The sequence below is a fragment of the Caenorhabditis remanei genome, chromosome V (assembly GCF_010183535.1).
Source record: "Caenorhabditis remanei strain PX506 chromosome V, whole genome shotgun sequence".
Classification (NCBI taxonomy): Eukaryota; Metazoa; Nematoda; class Chromadorea; order Rhabditida; family Rhabditidae; genus Caenorhabditis; species Caenorhabditis remanei.
In genome coordinates this window covers 20,036,199-20,058,626 of record NC_071332.1, presented here as the reverse complement: position 1 = coordinate 20,058,626, position 22,428 = coordinate 20,036,199, and the positions used below count along the sequence as shown (strand labels likewise).

The 22,428-nt window shown below is 37.4% G+C and overlaps 10 protein-coding genes across 10 annotated transcripts; 4 read left to right on the top strand and 6 right to left on the bottom strand.

Annotated features, from left to right (window-relative positions):
• Positions 1-589: 589 nt before the first annotated feature.
• On the top strand, positions 590-4,784 carry GCK72_021513 (uncharacterized protein; the record flags this gene model as incomplete). Its single annotated transcript, XM_053734318.1, has 13 exons — positions 590-851; positions 1,503-1,611; positions 1,824-1,951; positions 2,002-2,096; positions 2,144-2,381; positions 2,430-2,545; positions 2,596-2,850; positions 2,893-3,017; positions 3,068-3,195; positions 3,240-3,358; positions 3,401-3,613; positions 4,427-4,573; positions 4,620-4,784. The coding sequence occupies 13 exons, from the start codon at positions 590-592 to the stop codon at positions 4,782-4,784; spliced, it is 2,100 nt and encodes a 699-aa protein (XP_053583231.1).
• A 230-nt stretch (positions 4,785-5,014) lies between these two features.
• GCK72_021512 (uncharacterized protein) lies at positions 5,015-6,653 on the top strand (the record flags this gene model as incomplete). Its single annotated transcript, XM_053734317.1, has 7 exons — positions 5,015-5,069; positions 5,114-5,223; positions 5,271-5,395; positions 5,442-5,521; positions 5,610-5,731; positions 6,091-6,444; positions 6,489-6,653. The coding sequence occupies 7 exons, from the start codon at positions 5,015-5,017 to the stop codon at positions 6,651-6,653; spliced, it is 1,011 nt and encodes a 336-aa protein (XP_053583230.1).
• Positions 6,654-8,297: 1,644 nt separating this feature from the next.
• GCK72_021510 (uncharacterized protein) lies at positions 8,298-15,106 on the bottom strand (the record flags this gene model as incomplete). Its single annotated transcript, XM_053734315.1, has 14 exons — positions 8,298-8,456; positions 8,504-8,638; positions 8,685-8,897; positions 9,211-9,448; positions 9,491-9,725; positions 10,061-10,190; positions 10,236-10,382; positions 10,425-10,640; positions 10,689-10,807; positions 10,856-10,983; positions 11,031-11,381; positions 11,429-11,553; positions 14,880-15,007; positions 15,073-15,106. The coding sequence occupies 14 exons, from the start codon at positions 15,104-15,106 to the stop codon at positions 8,298-8,300; spliced, it is 2,358 nt and encodes a 785-aa protein (XP_053583228.1).
• On the top strand, positions 12,491-13,913 carry GCK72_021511 (uncharacterized protein; the record flags this gene model as incomplete). Its single annotated transcript, XM_053734316.1, has 8 exons — positions 12,491-12,548; positions 12,598-12,698; positions 12,748-12,872; positions 12,916-13,043; positions 13,093-13,196; positions 13,239-13,476; positions 13,525-13,640; positions 13,692-13,913. The coding sequence occupies 8 exons, from the start codon at positions 12,491-12,493 to the stop codon at positions 13,911-13,913; spliced, it is 1,092 nt and encodes a 363-aa protein (XP_053583229.1).
• Positions 14,686-15,252, top strand: GCK72_021509 (uncharacterized protein; the record flags this gene model as incomplete). Its single annotated transcript, XM_053734314.1, has 1 exon — positions 14,686-15,252. One exon carries the CDS (start codon positions 14,686-14,688, stop codon positions 15,250-15,252), a length of 567 nt encoding a protein of 188 aa, XP_053583227.1.
• Positions 15,253-16,104: 852 nt separating this feature from the next.
• On the bottom strand, positions 16,105-17,057 carry GCK72_021508 (uncharacterized protein; the record flags this gene model as incomplete). The annotated part of the gene is made up of 6 exons (XM_053734313.1): positions 16,105-16,172; positions 16,223-16,460; positions 16,503-16,597; positions 16,648-16,775; positions 16,822-16,946; positions 17,031-17,057. The coding sequence occupies 6 exons, from the start codon at positions 17,055-17,057 to the stop codon at positions 16,105-16,107; spliced, it is 681 nt and encodes a 226-aa protein (XP_053583226.1).
• Positions 17,058-17,636: 579 nt separating this feature from the next.
• On the bottom strand, positions 17,637-18,047 carry GCK72_021507 (uncharacterized protein; the record flags this gene model as incomplete). The annotated part of the gene is made up of 1 exon (XM_053734312.1): positions 17,637-18,047. The coding sequence occupies one exon, from the start codon at positions 18,045-18,047 to the stop codon at positions 17,637-17,639; it is 411 nt and encodes a 136-aa protein (XP_053583225.1).
• A 600-nt stretch (positions 18,048-18,647) lies between these two features.
• Positions 18,648-19,658, bottom strand: GCK72_021506 (uncharacterized protein; the record flags this gene model as incomplete). Its single annotated transcript, XM_053734311.1, has 3 exons — positions 18,648-19,133; positions 19,181-19,288; positions 19,332-19,658. 3 exons carry the CDS (start codon positions 19,656-19,658, stop codon positions 18,648-18,650), a joined length of 921 nt encoding a protein of 306 aa, XP_053583224.1.
• Positions 19,659-20,145: 487 nt separating this feature from the next.
• On the bottom strand, positions 20,146-21,018 carry GCK72_021505 (uncharacterized protein; the record flags this gene model as incomplete). Its single annotated transcript, XM_003104496.2, has 2 exons — positions 20,146-20,661; positions 20,713-21,018. 2 exons carry the CDS (start codon positions 21,016-21,018, stop codon positions 20,146-20,148), a joined length of 822 nt encoding a protein of 273 aa, XP_003104544.2.
• Positions 21,019-21,515: 497 nt separating this feature from the next.
• GCK72_021504 (uncharacterized protein) lies at positions 21,516-22,178 on the bottom strand (the record flags this gene model as incomplete). Its single annotated transcript, XM_053734310.1, has 2 exons — positions 21,516-21,953; positions 22,002-22,178. 2 exons carry the CDS (start codon positions 22,176-22,178, stop codon positions 21,516-21,518), a joined length of 615 nt encoding a protein of 204 aa, XP_053583223.1.
• Between the last annotated feature and the right edge of the window lie 250 nt (positions 22,179-22,428).

The following is a 22,428-nucleotide window of genomic DNA, read 5'->3' as shown; positions in this document are numbered from 1 at the left end:
GTATTTTTAATACCGGTTATTTCTAATCTTGCTTTTTTGTAAATACTTTTTTTTACTTTGTTTCAGTTGTACTTTTTTAAACTTTACTCAATAAACTAGGAAATTCAAAGCAATTTTTTACCGTGAGATTTTCATTTAAAATATATGCAAAACAGGAAAAGTACATATATTTTATTTTTTGTCTTATGCCGGTTCATAGTAATTTTTTTAATTAAAAACCTTTTCATAAATACTAATTCAATTCCAATACCCCGCCATCAGACGCTTCGATATCCATTGTAAAAGCACAATCCTCAGCAACCACTGATAAATTATTTACATCAATATAGTGCGGTATTACAGCAGTTGATAAATCCAACAAAATATTCGAATTGCTAGGAGAGCCTGAGACAACGTATGCTTTGCAGGTTTTCTGGAAATGAAATTTTTTTTTTTCTACTCAAAAAAGACCCACGCTTTGAATGTTTAAATCAGTGATTCTATTCCCGATAGACTCGAAATTAATGATTTCAAGAGCTGTTTTCTGTCCCGGGCTGTGATCACTTGAATTCAAGTAGAAACTTCATCTTCAACTGCCACCCCGTGCCCAATGCTCTCAACGACGTCTCCATTCTGTCCTATGGTACCAACTTCTACAATGACGCCACCAACCACCACCACACCACATCGTCCCCAGGGTTCTCCCAAACAATGCTCCAACTGCTTCGTCGCGGAAACATGTCAATGGAGGAATGTTCGATCGGAGAATGGAATTTTGTGCAATGCTTGTTTTATATACCAGAGGAAGTATAAGAAGACTCGTCCAATTACTGCAATGGAGAAATATAGGAGTAAGAAAGCTCATAGACAAAGTAATTCTGATTAACCTTCTCAATTTCTGTGTATTTTTTATCCCGGTTATTTCTATTCTTGTCTTTTTTGTAAATACTTTTTTCTTTGTTTCTTTAAGTTGTACTTTTAAATGTTTCAATCAATAAACTAGGAAATTCAAAACAATTTTTGACCTTCTAAGCTTCTCATTTTTACAATTTGCACTACAGGTGAAATTTGAATTCATTTCTTCTTTTCCTGCATTGTTAAAATGTGCAACTCGCCATCTGCTATTGTAAATGAGCAATGTCATTTTTCTTTTGGTATCAAGTTTTACTGATATCATTTGTGCATTAACAATAAATTCTAATCATGCAAGGAAACGTTTTGTTTACAGTAAATTCAGAGTGATTCTGAAATTATAGGCCAAATTTTCCAAACAACAAAATTGCAACTAAAAAGTGTTATCAAGTGGACATTAAAAATTCTGACTAATTTGGGCGTTACCTTCCTTTTCGCAAAGGTCACTTGATAAGAACTTCTCACAATTCTTCCTTTTTTATTGGTTTATTTTTTTTTTGGAAATGTGGCTAAAACTTTTTATTCTACTCATCTATTCTATAAATTATATAATTGCTCTTAGTGAGTTGGCTAATGACAAAAATTGCTATTCTATTCTTAATTTTTTTCAGACTGTACTCAAATTCAAGACACCCAAGTTTATGAGGGAAATGAAATTCATATTCCAGGAGGAAATGGGATTTACAATCGATACCAGCTAATTTTCACTGTGTTTATAGGGTAAGCAAGAACATTTTATTTGAAATTTTCAAATTTTAAGATAACCGTTCCTCGACACTCCTTTTACAAACTGTATGCAAGTGTAGAGTTGAAAAATGGTATCAGAGGAGTCAATGACTATATTATTGTCACTGAAGAAAATGGAAACACAATAAGAATGAATAAGTGAGTTTAGTGAGTGTGGATGGCTGGAACATTTTCATGAATTTCAGCCGAACTGGAATTGGAGGGGACCCTTATAGATATATAGTAACTCCTGGACGTGAAATGATGATTGAAGTGGTTACGAAGAGTTTATTCATGAACACAAAGATGGCGATCAGTGTGTATTATCGAGCATGTAATTATTAACTTTAATTATTGTTCTGCAATTGATTTTTCCGGTTCCAGACTGCAAACAACTTCAAATCTCAGACGGCCAAACTATTTCTATCCCTGGAAACTCTTTACAACCAATACCTGCCAATTACTCGTGTACTTATGTGGTAACTTTTATTCTTAACATCTTATTAAAAAATATAATATTGTTAAGATAACAGCTCCAACTAGCCCTACAACAGGACTATATGCAAATGTGACATTGATAAGCAATATGAATGGATTTCAGGATAAAATTATAGTGACAGATATAACAGGGGCCAACGACTGGGACCCTGATATAAATTATTATAATTACATTGTTATACCTGGATCTTCGATGTTGTTTGAAATTAAAACTGGGGATATGTTCATGGCTTCGATGTTTTTGATCAGAGTGGAGTGGCATGAAGGTGATCCAATAATGGAAAAAAAAACAGTTTTTTAAATAAAAATTTTAGTGAACATTGGCCCGACTAAACCGATGATTCGAGATGAAATTAATTATGTTGACTTGGCACTATTAAAAGATGATACCAGCGTGTTTAATTCTGTGACATTCTCGGCAAATGAACAGGTTGGTTTTATGGTTTGCTATACTTTTTTTCTTTATTTTATCTTTTCCAGCTTGTTGTTTCTCAAGTCTACTACATTTCTGTTCAAATTGATTTTCCAAATTGTTTTGTGATTGATGGGAATATCACAGATCAAAAGAGAGTATTTACATTCAAAAACTTCAATTACACTGTGTACGAGTCAGAATCGAATTACATGACGTTTGTGATGTTTAGCAAGGGGATGAACGCATATGTTCTGAATTTATTGTCGGTTGCCAAAGAAGTACATCATCACTTGCCTGCTAATTATAATTGCACTTATCAGGTAATTAGGCAATTATATTTTGTACCACTTACATAGTTTCAGATCCTCCCACCTGTCAACTATGATACCGGACTCTATGCGAAAGTTATACTGAAAAATGGACTTAGAGGTGCCAATGATTTAATAATTGTTACTGATGTTGATGGGAAGACTACTACTATGAATAAGTGGAACTAACATTTTCACAAAGATTTACAATTTTTCAAAAATTTTCCAGCCGAACCGGAATCGGTGGTTTTCCATTTGAGTATCTCGTATTCCCAGGAGCCCAATTTTTTATTCAAGTCACCACGAAAAGTGTTCTTATGAATTCTATGTTCTCGATTACTGTGGAGTATCATAATGGTAATTATTCTTTGAATTCTCAGCCAAAAAGTTGGAATTTTTAGCACCCATCGGACCTACCAGCACGTTGAAGACCGGATCTGAGATGAATTATTTCGAAATGGCAACAATAAGAGATGGTAGAAATGTGTTCAGTTCCAGAACTTTTACGGATAAGGATTCGGTGAGAGTTCAGCATTCTAAGCTTATTAACATACAATTTAAGATCTATATGTACGTCGGCAGAAAGGATAATAGAGTGATCACCTGTTGGGATTGTTTCGTGATCGATGGGACTTTTATGAATCAAACACGCGTTTTTAGATTGGCAAGTGTGGATTATCAAGTGTTCAATACGAAATCTAATGCGTTGACAATAATCGCGTTTGAAGATGGAAGTATTCCGTTGGTGTTCAATAGGTATTCGGAGGCTCAGCAGGTAAGGGAGAGGTCGAGGATATAAGGTGTGCCGTCTAAGATCTGAGATACGGGGTGTAAGGTCCGAAACCTGATGTACGAGGTTTTAGGTGATGCTCTGAGGTTTGAGGTCCGAGGAACCAGGTTGGAGGACTATTGTCCGCCGACAAAACCCCAAAGTCTTACTAGGGAAAGATCCCGAGTCAAGATGGAGTTACGGGTCGAAATCTATATGGTTGGAAAAGACTTGGGCTGGGATTTCCAAACTATTTTTAAATTTAGCTGCACGCATCCATGAATCGTGAAAATTGAGCTCAATGTTCAGCTCTGATCTCGATTCTAAGGAAATATTAGCAAAATTTGAAAACCTTTTGAAATCCCAGCTAATTTCCTTTGCAGCCATATAGGTCTCGACGCGTAACTCCATCTTGACTCGGGATCTTTCCCTAGTTAGGTCCGAGATTTGAAATCGTAGACTTGAGATCTCATATCCAAAGTTCAAAGACTGTGATCCGAGGTCTTAGGTCCAAGACCTTAAGGCTCGCCGTCCTGATTCAAGATTTGAGATTCATCGGTACGGGTTGCAAGATCTGATGCCCAGATCTGAAGCGCATAGTCTGAGGTCTGAGGCTTAAAATGTGAGATCAGGAATCTCAAGTAGGAATTCAGAAGTCCATCCTTAGATCCCATACTCAGGTTGTACCAAGACCCGTAAGACAGAATCATTAATCTAGACTTCTGAATCCAGAAATCATGATCCCAAATTCTGGATTCAACATCTAGGGCTGAAAATTTATGACTCAGAATCTAGGAACTCAAAATTTCCGTCTTTCAGTACACCGCCATGTTTGCCTATGCCACGACACCTGTGATCCCAGAATACGTCGACATGAAAACTTTCTTCTCAGGATTCACGGAAGTCTTAGAAGTCGTCAACTTCAACTCCACTGGAATCATCATGCAGGATCTGGTTATCAGAAGTGTACGTACCTATTTGATACGGACATAACAAAACTTTTGTGATTTAGGACACCTGCAACGCTTATGTGGTAGACGGACCGCCAAATAACTCATCAAAAGTTATCATGGATATCGCGAATGCGACTATGCCGAAGTCATTTGACCTGAAATATTTTTCAGTGATTAACCTAGATTGTGACTTTGTATTTGGTGTCAAGTCTTATGATAACTAAACGAAATAAAGTTTTTATTGATGCTGACTCAACATCTCCTTACATGTCTTATCAGTAAATAATCATCTTTCTAAAATCAAAAAATCAATGAAAATAGTTATCTAAGTGTGTGATAATCCTGGGCGTTTCTAGAGAGAGTCAAAGATTATGACAAGATTCAATTGATAAGAAAGTGTTAATAAACATGGTATAAATTTGACGGCAAACCGAGAATTTTTAGTTTCAGCAAAATGAAATTAATTTCTATACTACCCATATTTGCTGCCAGTGGCTCCTGGGCGTTAGGTTAGCGTGACACTAGAAATAACCAAAAAATGTGTATATTTCAGACTGCTCTCAAATTCCAGCTTCACAAATTTATGCTGGCAACCAGATTTTCATACCAGGACCATCTAAAGAATTGCAACCATTGCCAGCAAATTTTAATTGTGTTTATAAAGTGGGATTCTTTAATTTAAAGTACGAAATATTTCTCTATAATTTCAGATCACTGTTCCAGTGAATGCTACCAGTGGTCTATACGCACATGTTGTGTTGAGAAATGGATTGAAAGGTGTCAATGATTATATTATTGTTACAGACATGACGGGTCTCCGGACTATTCATAACAAGTAAGATTAGACATCTGGACACACAGATCGCTATAATTATTTTTAGCCGGACCGGGATGAGAAACTTCGATTTGGAATACAAAGTGATACCCGGTGCTCAGATGAGTATTCAAGTGACCACGAAAAGTGTGTTCATGGATTCAAAGTTTTCGATCAGTGTGCTTTATTTAAAAGGTATTGTTGAATGAAGTATTTTTTAAATATGAGATTTCAGCAAACATTGGTCCGACGATTCAAATGAAGACTGGATCTGAGATGAACTACTATCGGTTGTCTGCCGCCATGAGCGATGGATCGGGTGTGTTTAGTTCGGTGACAATGGTTGGGAATGAGCCGGTGAGAGGGTTTTCACATTTTTTGATCTGTTAACTCTAGATCCTTAGATTCTAAGATCCCTTGATCCCTAGATTCTTAGATCCCTAGATCCCTTGATCCCCAGACCCTTAGATCCCTAGATCCCTAGATCCCTAGATTCTTAGATCCCTAGATCCTTATATCCTGAGATCTCTAGATCCTTAAATCCTTAGATCCTTAGATCCCTAGATCCTTAGATTTCTAGATCCTTAGATCTCTAGACTCCTAGATCCTTAGATCCTAGATCCCTAGACCCTTAGATACCTAGATTCCTAGATCCTTAGATTTTTGGATCTTTTAATCCTTAGATCCAATCAATCAATCCGACAAATTGTTTTCAGATCGCAATGAGCTACCCATTGAATATTGACAACCTGAACATCTATTCCAATATCTATATCATCGAAGGAACTCTCACCAATCAAACCAGTATATATAAAATGACTAACAAAGAAGTCGCAACTTCTACCAATGCTATCACAATAGTAGCTTTCGATGACGGATTTTATCCACTCGTTTTCAACACATTGTCTGAAATGGAATCGCTTGCCATGCTCTTATCCATAGCAGCCCCCCGTTTTGCTCCATACCAATTCGGGATAGATCTTCTCCCCACGCCAGATGTTGTGTGGACTGTGGAAATTGTGAATTTTGATGGCACAGGGATCACAATGACGGATTGTATGGTAATGAGTGTAAGTTTGACCTTTGTGGACTGCTATAATTGAAGTTATTTCAGGAAACATGTGGAGCCTATGTTCTGGATGGGCCTCCCAACAATTCCTCAAAGGTTTTGCTTGACTTGTCGTCTGCTAAAATGCCACATCGTTTTGATTTGAAGTATATAACAGTTATGATTAAGAATTGTGATTTATTGTTCGAAGTCGTGCAGCATTGGCTTTGATAATTTTTTATAAATTATAATAAGAAAAGTTGAATACACCTGCTCATAAACTCTTTTGCATTATTTCATCACAACATTTTTTTTCGAAATGCCTTCTTTCTTCTCCCAAAACCTTATTGATTTGCTTAACTACATTTATGACAATGCTGACATAATCAAATGTTCATACCTATTGATAGCTATTATCGTTTTTCCATTCTACGTTCATGTCCATCGGATGAACACGGAATACGACAAGGCTACGGCAGTATACCAAGTTATCGAAAATTGCTACAACAGTGTAAAGCTAACTTATTTATCGTTTATTTGCATTTATGCCAGTGATTTCATGCTAAAATCGAGCACAGATAAAAAGGGTATGGTCGCATGGTCCGCCACTATCATGATACCTACTTCTCTGCTGACCTGGCAAGTTGTTAGTGATGTGAATCAGATTTTATTGTCGTTGCTGGCTAAACAACGGTTTCTTCTATAGTTTTACCCTGGCACAGAGATTTTTTTGAACTTTTCTGAGAAATCGATGTAGTGGGTTAAAATTATTCTGTATTTTTTTGCAATTTTTAAATGCATATTTGCGTGGACTTTGTGGTTCGTATTCAATGAAGAACTGTATGATTGCATCATCATGGTAAGTGGTTTTATTAGGATAATTGAATCAATTCTTAATTTTGCAGATTACGAATATCTCTCTGACTTGTTTCATTTTTCTCGGTGCGCTATTGTATATTCCTATATTATTCAATATTCAAAAGTACAAGCATCTAGCGTCTTCCTAATTGAATAACCCGTTGAGATATGTAATCTGCCAATTATTCGTGATCATCATCGAAAAATTCGTGAGTAATGTGACAATTATTAACTTTTCTTTTTCAAATTATCATTTCAGGTTGTGTTTCTATATATTTATTTAGCCCAGTCGACGACATCATTGGCCAGGGATGTTGACGACTTTTTTATTGTTCTAGTACTACAAATAACTTATCTGGGTTGTAACAGAAGACATTTTATGACTATTTTAACGTCATTGAAGTCAAAAAATGCCGTGTTCAAATTGTTTTGTTGTCCCTGTGTAACAACGGCTAAGATTGAAGTTGCACCAGCTGAAAATTTGAATCAAATAAGTTCAACTGTGGCAAACACTTAAAGATTTTACTTCTAAAAATGTCACGTATTATGGGCGTCTATGAAATAAAGACGTTACTCTGAATCTTCTTTTGTCCATGTGCACCGTTTGAGATGGTGGTGAACCGACGCGTTGCAATCAATGCAATTAGTTTGACGGTGGCATAATTGTTACTTTCCACTTATGTTTGATGGGAAATACTTTTTGGTAACCGTCGAGAATTGTGGTTACACCTTTTTTGTTTCGTCTTATAATAGTTTCATTTTCGAATGACATTGTTGGCATAATATCAGTAAGACTTAATGCCCAACGAAAAGTGGCATTGCTGATTGTCATTTTTCTAGACTCCGAAATTTTTGTCACTTTCTCTCCTAGTTGATAACAATTATATAGTTTTCCGTGTTGCTGATTTTTTTGATTTTGCCACGAAATATCATAAGATAGAAAAGAAATCATTTTGATAAGAAGAAATATTTCAATTTTGAATTTCAGGACGAATTGATTCATTCTAATTGTAAAGTTCAAGCGCTGAAAATTGTAAACATAATATCACAATCATCTGCAATAATTGTGTAGTACTTCACATCAAATGTATGTGGCATTGGAGCAGTCGCCAAGTCAAGCAACACTTCCGATTGGTTGTTCGGTGGTCCGGAGACAACGTAAGCGGTGCAGTTGTCCTGAATCTTTCACATTGAGAAGAACAACAATATAGAAATTAACTTACGCTGACAATAGTTGCATCCATTCGGCTCTTTTCCGACTTGAAGCTCACAACTTCACTGCCCTGGCGGAATCCTGGTCGAGCTTGTACGGTAAACGAAGCAATGTTATCAGTAGCATAGGCAAATAGCCAGTAGAACTGAAATACTAGTAATGATCTACTGCTAAGTATATGTACAGTATACCTGATGCGCCTCCGGTACAGTATTAAAAACGAGCGGTAGGAAGCCGTCTTTAAAAGATATCACAGTAATCGCGTTGGATTGTGTGTTGAATTGGTTTAGTTCTACCTTAAGCATACGGTAAACTTTTGTTTGGTTGGTCATGGTGCCATCGATGACAAAGCAATCGAAACAGTTTCCATCTCCCATGTCACCTCGTCCGACGTTGAGAAAAATCTTTAAAAATTTAAGGGTCGAAGGATCTGGGGATCTGGGGATCTAAGTATGTAAGGATCTCAAGATATCAGGATCTAAGGATCCCAGGATCAGGGGATCTAAGCATCTAAGGATCTAAGGATCTAAGGATCATCAGGATCAGGAGATCTAAGGATGTAGGAACCTAAAGATCTAGGAATCTAAGGATCTTGGGATCTAAGGATCTGGGGATCTAAGAATCTAGGAACCTAAGTATCTAGAGATCCAAGGATCTCAGGATCTAAGGATCTAAAAATTTAAAGATCTCAGAACCTGTGAATTCTGATTCACTTACCGACTCAGTACCTACATACGTCGCCGAGCTGAACACGTCCCCAGGCTTCCTCACTGTACTCAAATCAAAATAATTCATTTCCCCGCCGATTTTCATCTGCAAAGTCGGACCAAGATTGACTGAATGGTACTCGACCACAATGGAAAACATGGAATTCATAAAAACACTCTTGGTGACTATTTGAAATGTCATTGAGGCTCCCGGAATAAGAATATAGTTGTATTGGTCCATAGCTTGTCTGGAAATATATTACTGTGTGCATTTCTCCTTTGGTACCTACTTATTAATGGTCCACTTGTTACCGTCTTGCTCGACAATTTTAATATAGTCGTTTGGTCCTTTCATCCCATTGTTCAATGTGACATTGGCATATAATCCCGATGTGGAGTCAACTGGCACAGTGATCGTATAAGTGCAATTGAACCTTGCTGGGATCGGTTGGAGCTCTCCATTTCCTGCGGGAACGTATGCAGTGTTTCCATCGAAAATTTGGGAAGATGGAATTTGATTACAGTCTGGAATAAAAATATGGTTTCTGAAATAACGAAATAATTTACCAAGCGCCAATGATTCTGAAATTGCTAGAAACGTGAGAAATAATAATTTCCGCAACATTTTCCTGCCGAAAATGATTGTTATCAGTAATAAAATCATCATATATATGAAAAATTTTGTTAGGTGTGTGTTACTGATAAGAGTGGTGACAAATTCTGATTTTCAGAAAGTCAAAATGAATCATGAGCGAATTTGAAGACACCAGAGTTGCAGATGGTCGTGTTTCTTTATATATACAAAAATTGAAAAAAAAAGACTTAAGTATTGTTAGATGAAATGGAAAACTCAAAGTCACAATCCACGCCAATTATAGAAAAATATCGTAAATCCAAAATCTGAGGCATTTTCACCGGCTTCGAAAAATCCATGATCACTTTTGATGAGTTATTTGGTGCGCCATCGATAATATATGCTTTGCAGACGTCCTGAATATCTCAGTCAGATATGAAACTACAGAAATCACACCCTACACTGTGAATTTTCAAGTTCTGAACCAAAATTCCTCTGGCTTCAAAATGGACAACCTCTGTGGCCATAACAGCATCAGGTGTACTAGCTCGCATCCCGAAGGGATAAAGATATATGGGATCAGTGGCAATTGCATACATAAAATAAAACTGAAATGAATTGAATTGAATTATTTTGATTTTGGTATTCACCTTATCGCTTTCCGACTTTCTATTCAGAACAAAACCTTCAAATCCATCAATAAATGTGACAATCGTGATGGCTTTCGATTTTGTTTGAAAAAAAGACGAGTGATCCAATGTGTCCAAACGGTACACTTTTTTCTGCTCACTGAACGTACCATCGATGACAAATCGATCCGGATTCTCGCGAACTGTGTCTCCTTTAAATGCGCGGTTTAATACAATCTAAATTTTGACAGTATTTAGATTCAGATATCGATAACATTAACAAACCCTCTCGTCGCTCAAAAAAGTTATCGAGCAAAAGTCATACCTTTCATCTCGCAAAGTTGACATATCGACAAAGTTAATTTCGCTGTCTGCTCTCATTATTCTAGTCGGACCTATGTTAGCTGAAATATCGAAGTCTGCTATTTGGGATTTGAATTCTTTCAAATTACCTTTGAGGTACTCCACTGATATTAACAACGAGGAGTTCATAGAATCTATAGCAGTAGTTACCTTCATAGTTAACACGGATCCCGGTAAAACATACCAATATGGGTGATTTGAATCTGAGACGTCGGTGCTACAAAAAATCTGATAATCGATTGTTGCACCATTTGTTTAATTTACCTGTTTATGATTATCTCCTCCCCAGTAATATCAATGACTGTAATTTTATCATTTGGTTTATCTAACCCTCTTATTATTGTGACTCTTGCATATAAACCATCTGCTGGTGCTGGAATTTCATAGGTACAAGAGAAATTGGCGGGAAGTGGCTCCAAAGTGGGTCCAGGTAAATAAACAATGTTTCCATCGAACATTTCCGAGTCAAGGATTATTTTGCAACTTGCTCGATAATACTTCACAGTAATCGAAAACTTTGAGTTCATGAACAAAAACTTTGTCACCACATGAATACTCATCTCGCCTCCTGGAGAAATAAGAAATGTTCTAGGGATTCCTCCGATTCCAGTGCGACTGCAGAGAAAAATTTCAGTTGGGGCCACGCCCTTTATAAGACTCACTTATTCATCATGTCCCAGTTCCCATCTGCATCGATAACTCTTATATAGTCATTGACACCTCGAATCCCATTCCGCAACTCGACTTCTGCATATAAACTTCCGGTGGAATTTCCCGGTGTTCTTATCTAAAATTGACAGAAACTATGAAATTTAGGGAGAGATTTACCTTGTAAATACAATTAAAACTCTTAGAAATGGTCTCCATCTCAATAGACTTTCCCGGTATGTATACAGTGCTCCCGTCAAAAATTTGATGATCTTCGATCTGGTTGCACAGGTAGTTTTCTATAATTGAGAATCAAAAATGTTCAATGTTAATACTTACCATGAGCCTGCGTTATTATGAAACACAATAATAAACGTTTCAGAATCATTTTCGTTCTTCAAAAGACCACAAAATGAAAAAAAAAGTCAATTATAATTGGTTTAAACCTAACGAAAACTCTTCTTATTAGTCAAAGCTTATAATTAATATTGTTTAATTCTTGTAAACACAAAGACAACGCCCATGATAGTTTATTTAATGAAATTTGCTCATTAATGAGTATGTATATCATTCTGACTTACTAAACCTTCCGGGTAAATAGAAAATATGGAGAAAAAAAATTGTTTTTATAAGTACAAGGACAATGTAATAAAATATGTTAACAAAAATATAGGAAAAATAAAAAAATGGAACATTTTTTGTAGAATGAGCATAATCTTTTTAGAACTTCCTGCACAATTACAATGTGCAATCTACCGTCCGCTATTGTGAATGAGCAATGTCATTTTTCGTTTGGTATCAAGTCTTACTGATATTGTTTGTACATTAAAAAAATTCGTATTATGCGAGAAGAAGTTTGTCTACAGTATGTCATGCAGAATAAATGAAAAACTTTGAGCCAAATTCTCCAAATGTCAAAATAGCAACTAAAAAGTGTTATCAGGTTGAAAATAGAAATTCTGACTAATCTGGGCGTTGCCTTCCTTTCCGCAAGTGTTTCTTGATGAGAATTTCTAAGTATATAAGCCCTATTTATACTTATAATTCTTCCCTTCTTTTTGTTTCAATTTTTGGAAATGTGGCTGAAGCTCTGTATTCTACTCATTTATTCTATAAGTAACATTGCTGCTCTTAGTGAGTCGTCTATTTAAAAACCATGAATACTTCAACCTCACTTTTTTAGACTGTACTCAAATTCAAGACAACCAAATTTATGAGGGAAGTGAAATTCATATTCCAGGAGGGAATGGCGATCTACAATCGATACCAGCTAATTTTCACTGCGTTTATAGGGTAAGCAAGAAAATTTTATTTGAAAATTTCGATTTTTAAGATAACCGTTCCTCGAGACTCCGCCTACAAACTATATGCAAGTGTAGAGTTGAAAAATGGTATCAGAGGAGTCAATGACTATATTATTGTCACTGAAGAAAGTGGAAACCGAATAAGAATGAATAAGTGAGTATAGAGTGTGGATAATAGGAACATTTTCAAATTTCAGTCGAACTGGAATCGGAGGGAACCCTTATAGACATATAGTAACTCCTGGAAGTGAGATGACGATTGAAGTGGTTACGAAGAGTGTATTCATGAACACAAAGATGGCAATCAGTGTGTATTATCGAGCGTGTATGTAACTTTTAGTTTTTAATTCTGATATTTCTTTTTCTATTTCCAGACTGCAAACAACTTCCGGACTCGGATGTCTCAGACGGTCAAAGTATTTCTATCCCGGGAAATTCTTTACAACCAATACCTACCCTCTACTCGTGTACTTACTTGGTAACTTTTACATTTTATATTATATTAAAAGCTTTTGTTAAGATAGCAGCTCCAACCAGCCCTACAACAGGGCTATACGCTAATGTGACACTGATAAGCAACATGAATGGATTTCAGGATAAAATTATAGTGACAGATATAACAGGTGCCGACGATTGGGACCGTGATATAAATTATTATAATTACATTGTTATACCTGGATCTTCAATGTCGTTTCAAATTAAAACTGGGGAATTGTTCATGGGTTCGATGTTTTTGATCAGAGTGGAGTGGCATGAAGGTGATCAAATAATGAAAAAAAAAACAAGTTTTTAATTAAAAATTTCAGTGAACATTGGCCCGACTAAACCGATGATTCGAGATGAAATTAATTATGTCGACCTGGCGCTATTGAAAGATGATACCAGCGTGTTCAATTCAGTGACATTCTCGGCGAATGAACAGGTTGGTTATATGAAAAACTGTATTCTTCCTCATTGTGTATTTTTCTTTCAGCTCGTTGTAAATGACGTCACCTACAATATTTCTGCTTGGATTGATTTTCTAAATTGTTTTGTGATTGATGGGAATATCACAGATCAAAAGAGAGTATTTACATTCAAAAACTTCAATTCCTTTTATTTCGAGTCAGAATCTAATTACATGACGTTTGTAATGTTTAGCAAGGGGACCAACGCATTTGTTCTGAATTTATTGTCGGTTGCCAGAGAGGTATAGTACCTTTGGAAAATTTTAGAGTGATTTGCATATTTTTGCAGTACAACTATCCATTTGCTACTGCATGCGGTTATCAGGGTGTCGGTACCGGATTGAATTCAAGTGAATACAGCCCGGGGCAGAAAACAGCTTTTGAAGTAATTAACTTTGAATCTGTCGGGATTAAACTTACTCATTTATTTATTCATAGCGTGGGTTTTTCTAATTTAAAAAAAACTACATTTCTTTTATAGGAAACCTGCAAAGCATACATTGTCTCAGGCTCTCCTAGCAATTCGAATATTTTGTTGGATTTATCAACTGCTGAAGTACCGCACTACTTTGATGTAAATAATCTATCGGTGGTTGACGAGAATTGTGATTTTTCAATATTTTTTGCACAGTCTGATAGCGGGGTATTGGAATTGAACTAGGAGTTACATATGAAAAGATTTTTGAAACAACAATTTTAATAAAGCTTAAAATCTTTCGAAAGGTCTAGTCTTCCTCCTGGGAAGATAAAAGTGATGACAATTCTCAATTACACTAAAAATTGTCATCATCCCCCTATCAGATAGCTGGATATGTAAAGACGCTACTAGTTAGTCCGAATCCCGCAATCAGCTCAACTTTGCTCCTGGGAAGACGCTGACAACTCTCAATTACAGTAAGAATTGTCATCATCCCCACTATCAGATAGCTGGATATGTGAAGATGCTCCCGATTTGTCATCATGGTTATGGGTATATAAGGAGCCAGGATGCTCAGTTTTTACCCATTCCCTATTGCGACTATGGACCCTCTTTCTTACCCTCTCCCAACATTTAATGTTGATTCTTCTAACTATTCTGGCTACTACCCTAACACTGACTACTGGAACTGGGTCAACTATTACTATCAAAATGGTTTCACCTATGACCACCCGACGTCTTCTGGATATTCATTCATGACTGCACCGTCAACTTTTATGATGTCAACGCCAAGTACCTCCGTAGGATCTGATTCAACACTCCTCTCAATGACACCTCCGATGCCCACTTCTACTTTTGCAACACCAAGTACTTCATCAGCTTCTTCTTCAACTGCCACTCCGTCCTCAATGCTCTCAATGACGCCTTCATTTTATTCTATGTCAACTGGAACATCGTCTACCACTCCCCATCGTCCCCAGGGTTCTCACAAACAATGTTCCCACTGCTTTGCAACGGATACATGTCAATGGAGGAATGTTCGATCGGAGAATGGAGTTTTGTGCAATGCTTGTTTTATATACCAGAGAAAGTATAAGAAGACTCGACCAGTTACCGCAATGGAGAAATACAAAAGTAAAAAAGCTCATCGACAGAGTAATTCTGACTAACATTCTTTTTATGTACGTTTTATCCCGGTTTAATCCTATTCTTGTATTTTTTCACTTTGTTTCAGTTGTACTTTTTTAAACTTTACTCATCGTAAATTTTTTATTAAAAACCTTTTCATAAATACTAATTCAATTTCAATACCCCGCCATCAGACGCTTCGATATCCATTGTAAAAGCACAATCCTCAGCAACCACTGATAAATTATTTACATCAATATAGTGCGGTATTACAGCAGTTGATAAATCCAACAAAATATTCGTATTGCTAGGAGAGCCTGAGACAACGTATGCTTTGCAGGTTTCCTGTAAATGACATCTATTTTTTTCTACTCAAAAAAGACCGACGCTTTGAATGTTTAAATCAGTGATTCTATTCCCGATAGATTCGAAATTAATGATTTCAAGAGCCGTTTTCTGTCCCAAATTGTGATCACTTGAATTCATGTAGAAACTGAGCCCAGGGTTAGATGCAGCAGCAAATGGATAGTTGTACTGAAAAAAATATTCAGCTCACTCTGAAATTTTCAAATGAAGATGTACTTCTTTGGCAACTGACAATAAATTCAGAACATATGCGTTGATCCCCTTGCTAAACATTACAAACGTCATGTAATTCGATTCTGACTCGTATCCAGCGTAATCAAAGTTTTTGAATGTAAACACTTTCTTTTGATCTGTGATATTCCCATCAATCACAAAACAATTTGGAAAATCAATCTGAATAGAAATGTAGTAGACTTGAGAAACAACGAGCTGGGAAAGATAAAATAAGGAAAACAAGTATAGCAAACCATATAATCTACCTGTTCATTTGCCGAGAATGTCACTGAATTAAACACGCTGGTACCATCTTACAATAGTCCCAGGTCGACATAATTAATTTCATCTCGAATCATCGGTTTAGTTGGTCCAATGTTTACTGAAATTTTCAATATTAAAAAATTACAAATTTTTTCATTATTGGATCACCTTCATGCCACTCCACTCTGATCAAAAACATCGAAGCCATGAACAATTCCCCAGTTTTAATTTGAAACGACATTGAAGATCCAGGTATGACAATGTAATTATAATAATTTATATCACGGTCCCAAACGTTGGCTCCTGTTATATCTGTCACTATAATTTTATCCTGAATTCCATTCATGTTGCTTATCAGTGTAACATTTGCATATAATCCTGTTGTAGGGCTGGTTGGAGCTGCTATCTTAACAAAAGCTTTTAATATAATATAAAGGGTAAAAGTTACCAAGTAAGTACACGAGTAATGTGCAGGTATTGGTTGTAAAGAGTTTCCAGGGATAGAAATAGTTTGGCCGTCTGAGATTTGAAGTTGTTTGCAGTCTGGAACCGGAAAAATCAATATCAGAATAATAATTAAAGTTAATAATTACATGCTCGATAATACACACTGATCGCCATCTTTGTGTTCATGAATAGATTCTTCGTAACCACTTCGATCGTCATCTCACCTCCAGGAGTTACTATATATCTATAAAGGTTCCCTCCTATTCCAGTTCGGCTGAAAATTAAAAAATGTTCCAGCTCTCCACATATGCAGAACTCACTTATTCATTCTTATTGTGTTTCCATTTTCTTCAGTGACAACAATATAGTCATTGACTCCTCTGATACCATTTTTCAACTCTACACTTGCATATAGTTTGTAGAAGGAGTCTTGAGCAACGGATATCTTAAAAATGGAAAATTTCTCATAAAATTTTTTTGCTTACCCTATAAACACAGTGAAAATTAGCTGGTATCGATTGTAAATCACCATTTCCTCCAGGAATATGAATTTCATTTCCCTCATAAACTTGGGTGTCTTGAATTTGAGTACAGTCTGAGAAAAATTAAGAATAGAATAGCAATTTTTGTCATTAGCCAACTCACTAAGAGCAATAATATAATTTATAAAATGGATGAATAGAATACAAAGTTTCAGCCACATTTCCAAGGAAAATTAAACCAATAAAAAAGGAAGAATTGAGAGTTTAGATAGGGGCTCAATGTTCAGAAATTCTTATCAAGTAACCCTTTCGGAAAGGAAGGAAACGCCCAAAATAGTCAGAATTTTCAATGTCCACTTGATAACACTTTTCACGCTTTTTTACAAAAATTGTTTTGAATTTTCTAGTTTATTGATTGAAACACTTAAAAGTACAACTGAAACAAAGTAAAAAGTACTTACAAAAAAGACAAGAATAGAATTAACCGGGATAAACGTATATAAAAGTTGAGAAGGTTAGTCAGAATTACTTTGTCTATGAGCTTTCTTATATCTATATTTCTCCATTGCAGTAACTGGTCGAGTCTTCTTATACTTCCTCTGGTATATAAAACAAGCATTGCACAGAATTCCATTTTCCGATCGAACATTTCTCTATTGACATGTTTCCGTAGCAAAGCAGTTGGAGCATTGTTTGGGAGCATCCTGGGGACGATGGGGAGTGGTGGTGGTTGGTGGCGTCATTGAGAGCAATGGAGCAGCATGGGAATCAGATGTAATGACTGATGTTGCAGTTGACATCGGATAGAATGGAGGCATCATTGAGAACATTGGGGAAGGAGTAGCAGTTGAGTCAAATCCGGAGGAGGTGCTTGGCGTTGACATTGTAGAAGTTGACTGTGAAGTCATGAATGAATATCCAGAAGACGTCGACTGATCATAAGTGAATCCATTTTGATAGTAGTAGTTGACCCAGTTCCAGTAGTCAGTGCTAGGGTAGTAGCCAGAATAGGTGGAGGTAGAATCAACATCAAATATTGGGAGAGGGTAAGAGAAAGGGTCCATAGTCACAAGATGGAATGGGTAAAGAACTGAGCATCCTGGCTCCTTATATACCCTCCACCATGATGACAAATTGGGAGCATCTTCACATATTCAGCTATCTGATAGTGGGGATGATGACAATTTTTACTGTAATTGAGAGTTGTCATCATCTTCCCAGGAGCAATTTTGTGCTGGTTGCAGGATTTGGACTAACTAGGAGCATCGACACATATCCAGCTATCTGATAGTAAGGATGATGACAATTAGAATAAGAATTGTCATCACTTTTATCTTCCCTGGAGCAAAATTGCTTTTCAAAAAAACCCAGAGGGTCGTTTGGTATGTGTAGAAGAGGGAAGGACGATAACCCGGCGTCGTCCTCATGACTGCGCAATGAGTGAATGCAGATCCTCGGTATTTGGGCGAACTGTGACGGATCAGGAGGCGGAGACGGTGGGTTACTAGATTGGGAGGGCAATGGACAAACAGAGCCCTACTGAATAGCCTGGGAAGAAACAATATTGAAAACACAATCTTTATTTCAGAAACGCTCAAAAAACCACAGCAAGAAATAGAAGATATCATCAGATCACAAAACATGAGAAATCATTACAACACAATTTACAGATATTCCTCCGGCATACTGTAGACGAGCTTGACCTTTTTCCCTTTCGGTGTAAACCGACCTCCCCAGTTAATATACAGCAGACCTTCTTCCACGGAAACCTGCGCAACGTAGTCGTAGTCGTCTTCATCGCTCCACATTTTATAGATACACGAGCCTTCCATCGAGAACACCTTCGGTGTATTATAACCAACCAACTGGATCATCATTCGGTCTTCAGATACTTTTGTGATAACTGGGCGACTCTTGGGGAAAAATTGATCGACCGATTCAAATCCTGAGCTTCCTTCAAACTTGCTCTCGTCTGGAGTCCACTTGTCCATCAGTTCTTCCGGGATATCCTCCAAGCATTTGATCTTCTCGAAACTGGCTTTTCGGTCTTTCATATCGGCTCTGTCAATCACTTCCTGCAAGTCTCTCTTAACTTTCTCCAGTTCTTCGATGATCTTATCTTCTGCGGGAATCTTGCGTTGCTGGAAATTCTAAAAAGAGACATGTTTAAATCTGATGTCAAGTTGGTTGTACTTACTTTGATTATCTGGTCTCTTGCGGAAACCTCGCGTTGAAAGTATATTTTATCGTTCTTCAGTTCCTCGATAATCTTGTCTCTGTTGGAAATCTCGAGTCGCTGGATATTCTAAATAGAGATATGAATTTGAGGTCAAGTTGGTTCTACTTACTTTATCAGCTATAATCATTGAGCAAAAAAGTGCGAAGAGAGCTACACAGGCTACAATTTGAAAGAAAAGGATAACTTTAAGGAACAAAGTTCTGTCAGTAGCGGTTAATGGTGTTTTCGCTGGAGCAATAATGTTTTTGAGAACTTGGGAAATACATTCGTGAGCTACGGTCTGATCTGGTTTGATAACTCGATCTTCCATGTCGTCAGAAGCTTCATTCGAGTTTTTTGATGACAAGGCAGGAACTTGCTCCAGCTCCCCATCAGACGCATCCGTGTCATCGACGAACTCGAACGACGACTCTTTATCGGAGATAGAATCCGGCATCTTGAAGACTCGACCGATAGAAGGACAGAAATATGGAGAGAGGGTAACAGTGGGAGATGAATGGGATGAATGAGTGAGTGAGCGATGTCGATTGGAGGAGGACAGGGCGGGAAGACTGCAGGGTTGTTCTGGGAAAAAATGTAATGGCTTGTGGGAAAAAAACTAGGTAGGTTCCCACCAGTCTTCGTTATCAAAATGGATTAATGGAGGCAAGTGACAGGTCTAGACAACTGGAGCAATAAGAATTGTAATTAGGGTGCTAATAGAGAAAGGTCGATCGGGAGAGAAGGATTCACTGTGTGCTTAGATAGATTAGATTTGTGGTATTGAGGGTTCAGAAGACCTGAAAAGAAACAATGGAATGGCTCCTAGGTATCTTTGTTTGTACAACAAACCACCGTGACGTGTTGATAAAATATTGAAAACACAATCTTTATTTCAGAAACGCTCAAAAAACCACAGCAAGAAATAGAAGACATTATAATTATCATTGATACTCCTTTGGAATACTGTAGACCAGTGTGAATTCTTTCTTTTCCTTCTTGTAAGAATACTTTGATTTGACATACAACAGTCCTTCCTTCACAAACACCTTCGTACTGCCATCCTTAGCGGTGTAGACACATGGTCCTTCCAGCAAAATAGAATTTAAAGTAAGTTCCTCCTTTACCCATTGAAATTGCATTTGATAATCTTTAGATGATTTTGTGAAAAGTGGACGAGCCTTGCGCAGGAACCAGTGAACATCTTCATCAAAGTTATTGTCGAGTATGAATTGCTTGACTCCTCGGGATTCCCACTCATCCGGTGTCCATTTGCTCATCAATTCTTCGGGGATATCCTCCAAACATTTGATCTTGTTGAAATTATCTTTTCGGTCTTTCATATCGGCTCTGTCGATCACATTCTGCAAGTCTCTCTTAACGTTCCCCAGTTCTTCGATGATCTGGTCTTCCTGAAGTTTTTTTGCTAAGATCTTGCTGTTGCGGAGGTCTTGTTGTTGCTGGAAGGTAAAAATAAAAGATAAATCTGAGGCCAAGATGATTTTACTTACTTTGAGATCTTTAATGAGCGAGCACAAATGTGCGATGGAAACTACACAGAGTAGAATCAGAATTAGAAAAAAAAGGATTCCTTTAATTCTGTTAGTAGCGGTCGATGGTGGTTTCGCTGGAGCAATCACACGAGATGGAGCAGTGCTTACTTGAGAAGTACGTTTGCGAACCTCGGATTGAGTATGTGTTTCTGGTTGGATGTCTTGCTCTACTCCTTGAACAACTTGCTCCAGCTCACGATCAGACGCATCCGAGTCGTTGAGAAACTCAAACGACGACTCTTTATCGAAGACAGAATCCGGCATATTGAAGACTCAATCGATAGAAGGACAGAAATAAGGAGAGGGGCTAACAGTGGGAGATGACTGGAGATGAATGACTGAGTGAGCGATGTCGATTGGAGGCGGGCAGGGTGGGAAGACTGCAGGGTTGGTCTGGGAAAAAATAAAATGGCTTCTGGGAAAAAAACGATGTAGGTTTCCACTAGTCTCTGTTATCTAGACGGATTAATAGAGGCGAGTGACAGGTCTAGACAACTGGAGCCATAAGAATTGTAATTAGGGTGCTAATAGAGCAAGGTCGATCGGGAGAGAAGGATTCACTGTGGGCTTAGATAGAGTCGATTGTGGTAATGAGGGGTTCAGAAGACCTGGGAAGAAACAATGCATTGGCTCCTGGAAATCATCATTAGCAGCACACTTCCTGGCTTGACGTGTTCATACAATATAGAAAAGCAAAAACTTTATTTCGAAAACGCTCAAAGAACCACAGCCAGAAATAGAAGACATTATAATTATGATTATCATTGATACCCCTTTGGAATACTGTAGACCAGTGTGAATTCTTTCTTTTCCTTCTTGTAAGAATACTTTGATTTGACATACAGCAGTCCTTCCTTCACAAACACCTTCGTACTGCCATCCTCAACGGTGTAGACACATGGTCCTTCCAGCAGAATAGAATTTAAAGCAAGTTCCTCCTTTACCCATTGAAATTGCATTTGATAATCTTCAGATAATTTAGTGAGAAGTGGATGAGCCTTGCGCAGAAACCAGTGAACATCTTCATCAAAGCTTTTGTCGAGTATGAATTGCTCGACTCCTCGGAATTCCCACTCATCTGGAGTCCATTTGCTCATTATTTCTTCTGGGATATCCTCCAAACATTTTATGTTCTTGAACTCGGTTCTGTTGAATTTCTCGGTCTCATAGGCACGATTGATGGATTTCAATTGAAATGTCTGAAATGTATAAATAAAGTATCTAAAGGTGAGCCGGGGTTTTCTTACTTCAATAATAAAAATGGTGGCCAAAGCCATGACTACTGAAAGAAGGAAAATAATTGGGATTATGAGAAAAGCGCAACCGGCTCTGGCTGCAATTGCCCGCTCTCTCTCATACGAATCATTTAGAAACTCGAACGAAGACTCATTATCAGATTCAATATCGGATTCAATATCCGGCATTCTGGAAAGAAATTGTATAGAATTTCGTAGGGAGGGAAAGGGTTCCAAGGGGAAAAGGGATGCGGAGAAAACGAGTAGAGTGACGACCAGCTAGGTAGACTGCAATGGAGGTATATTCCCACTGGTCTTTGTTATCTTGATGGGTTGATAGAGGCAAGTGAGGATTCACTGTGTGCTTAGATAGATTAGATTGATGGTATTGTGGGGTTCAGAAGACCTGGGAAGAAACAAGGCAATTGCTCCAGGGTAT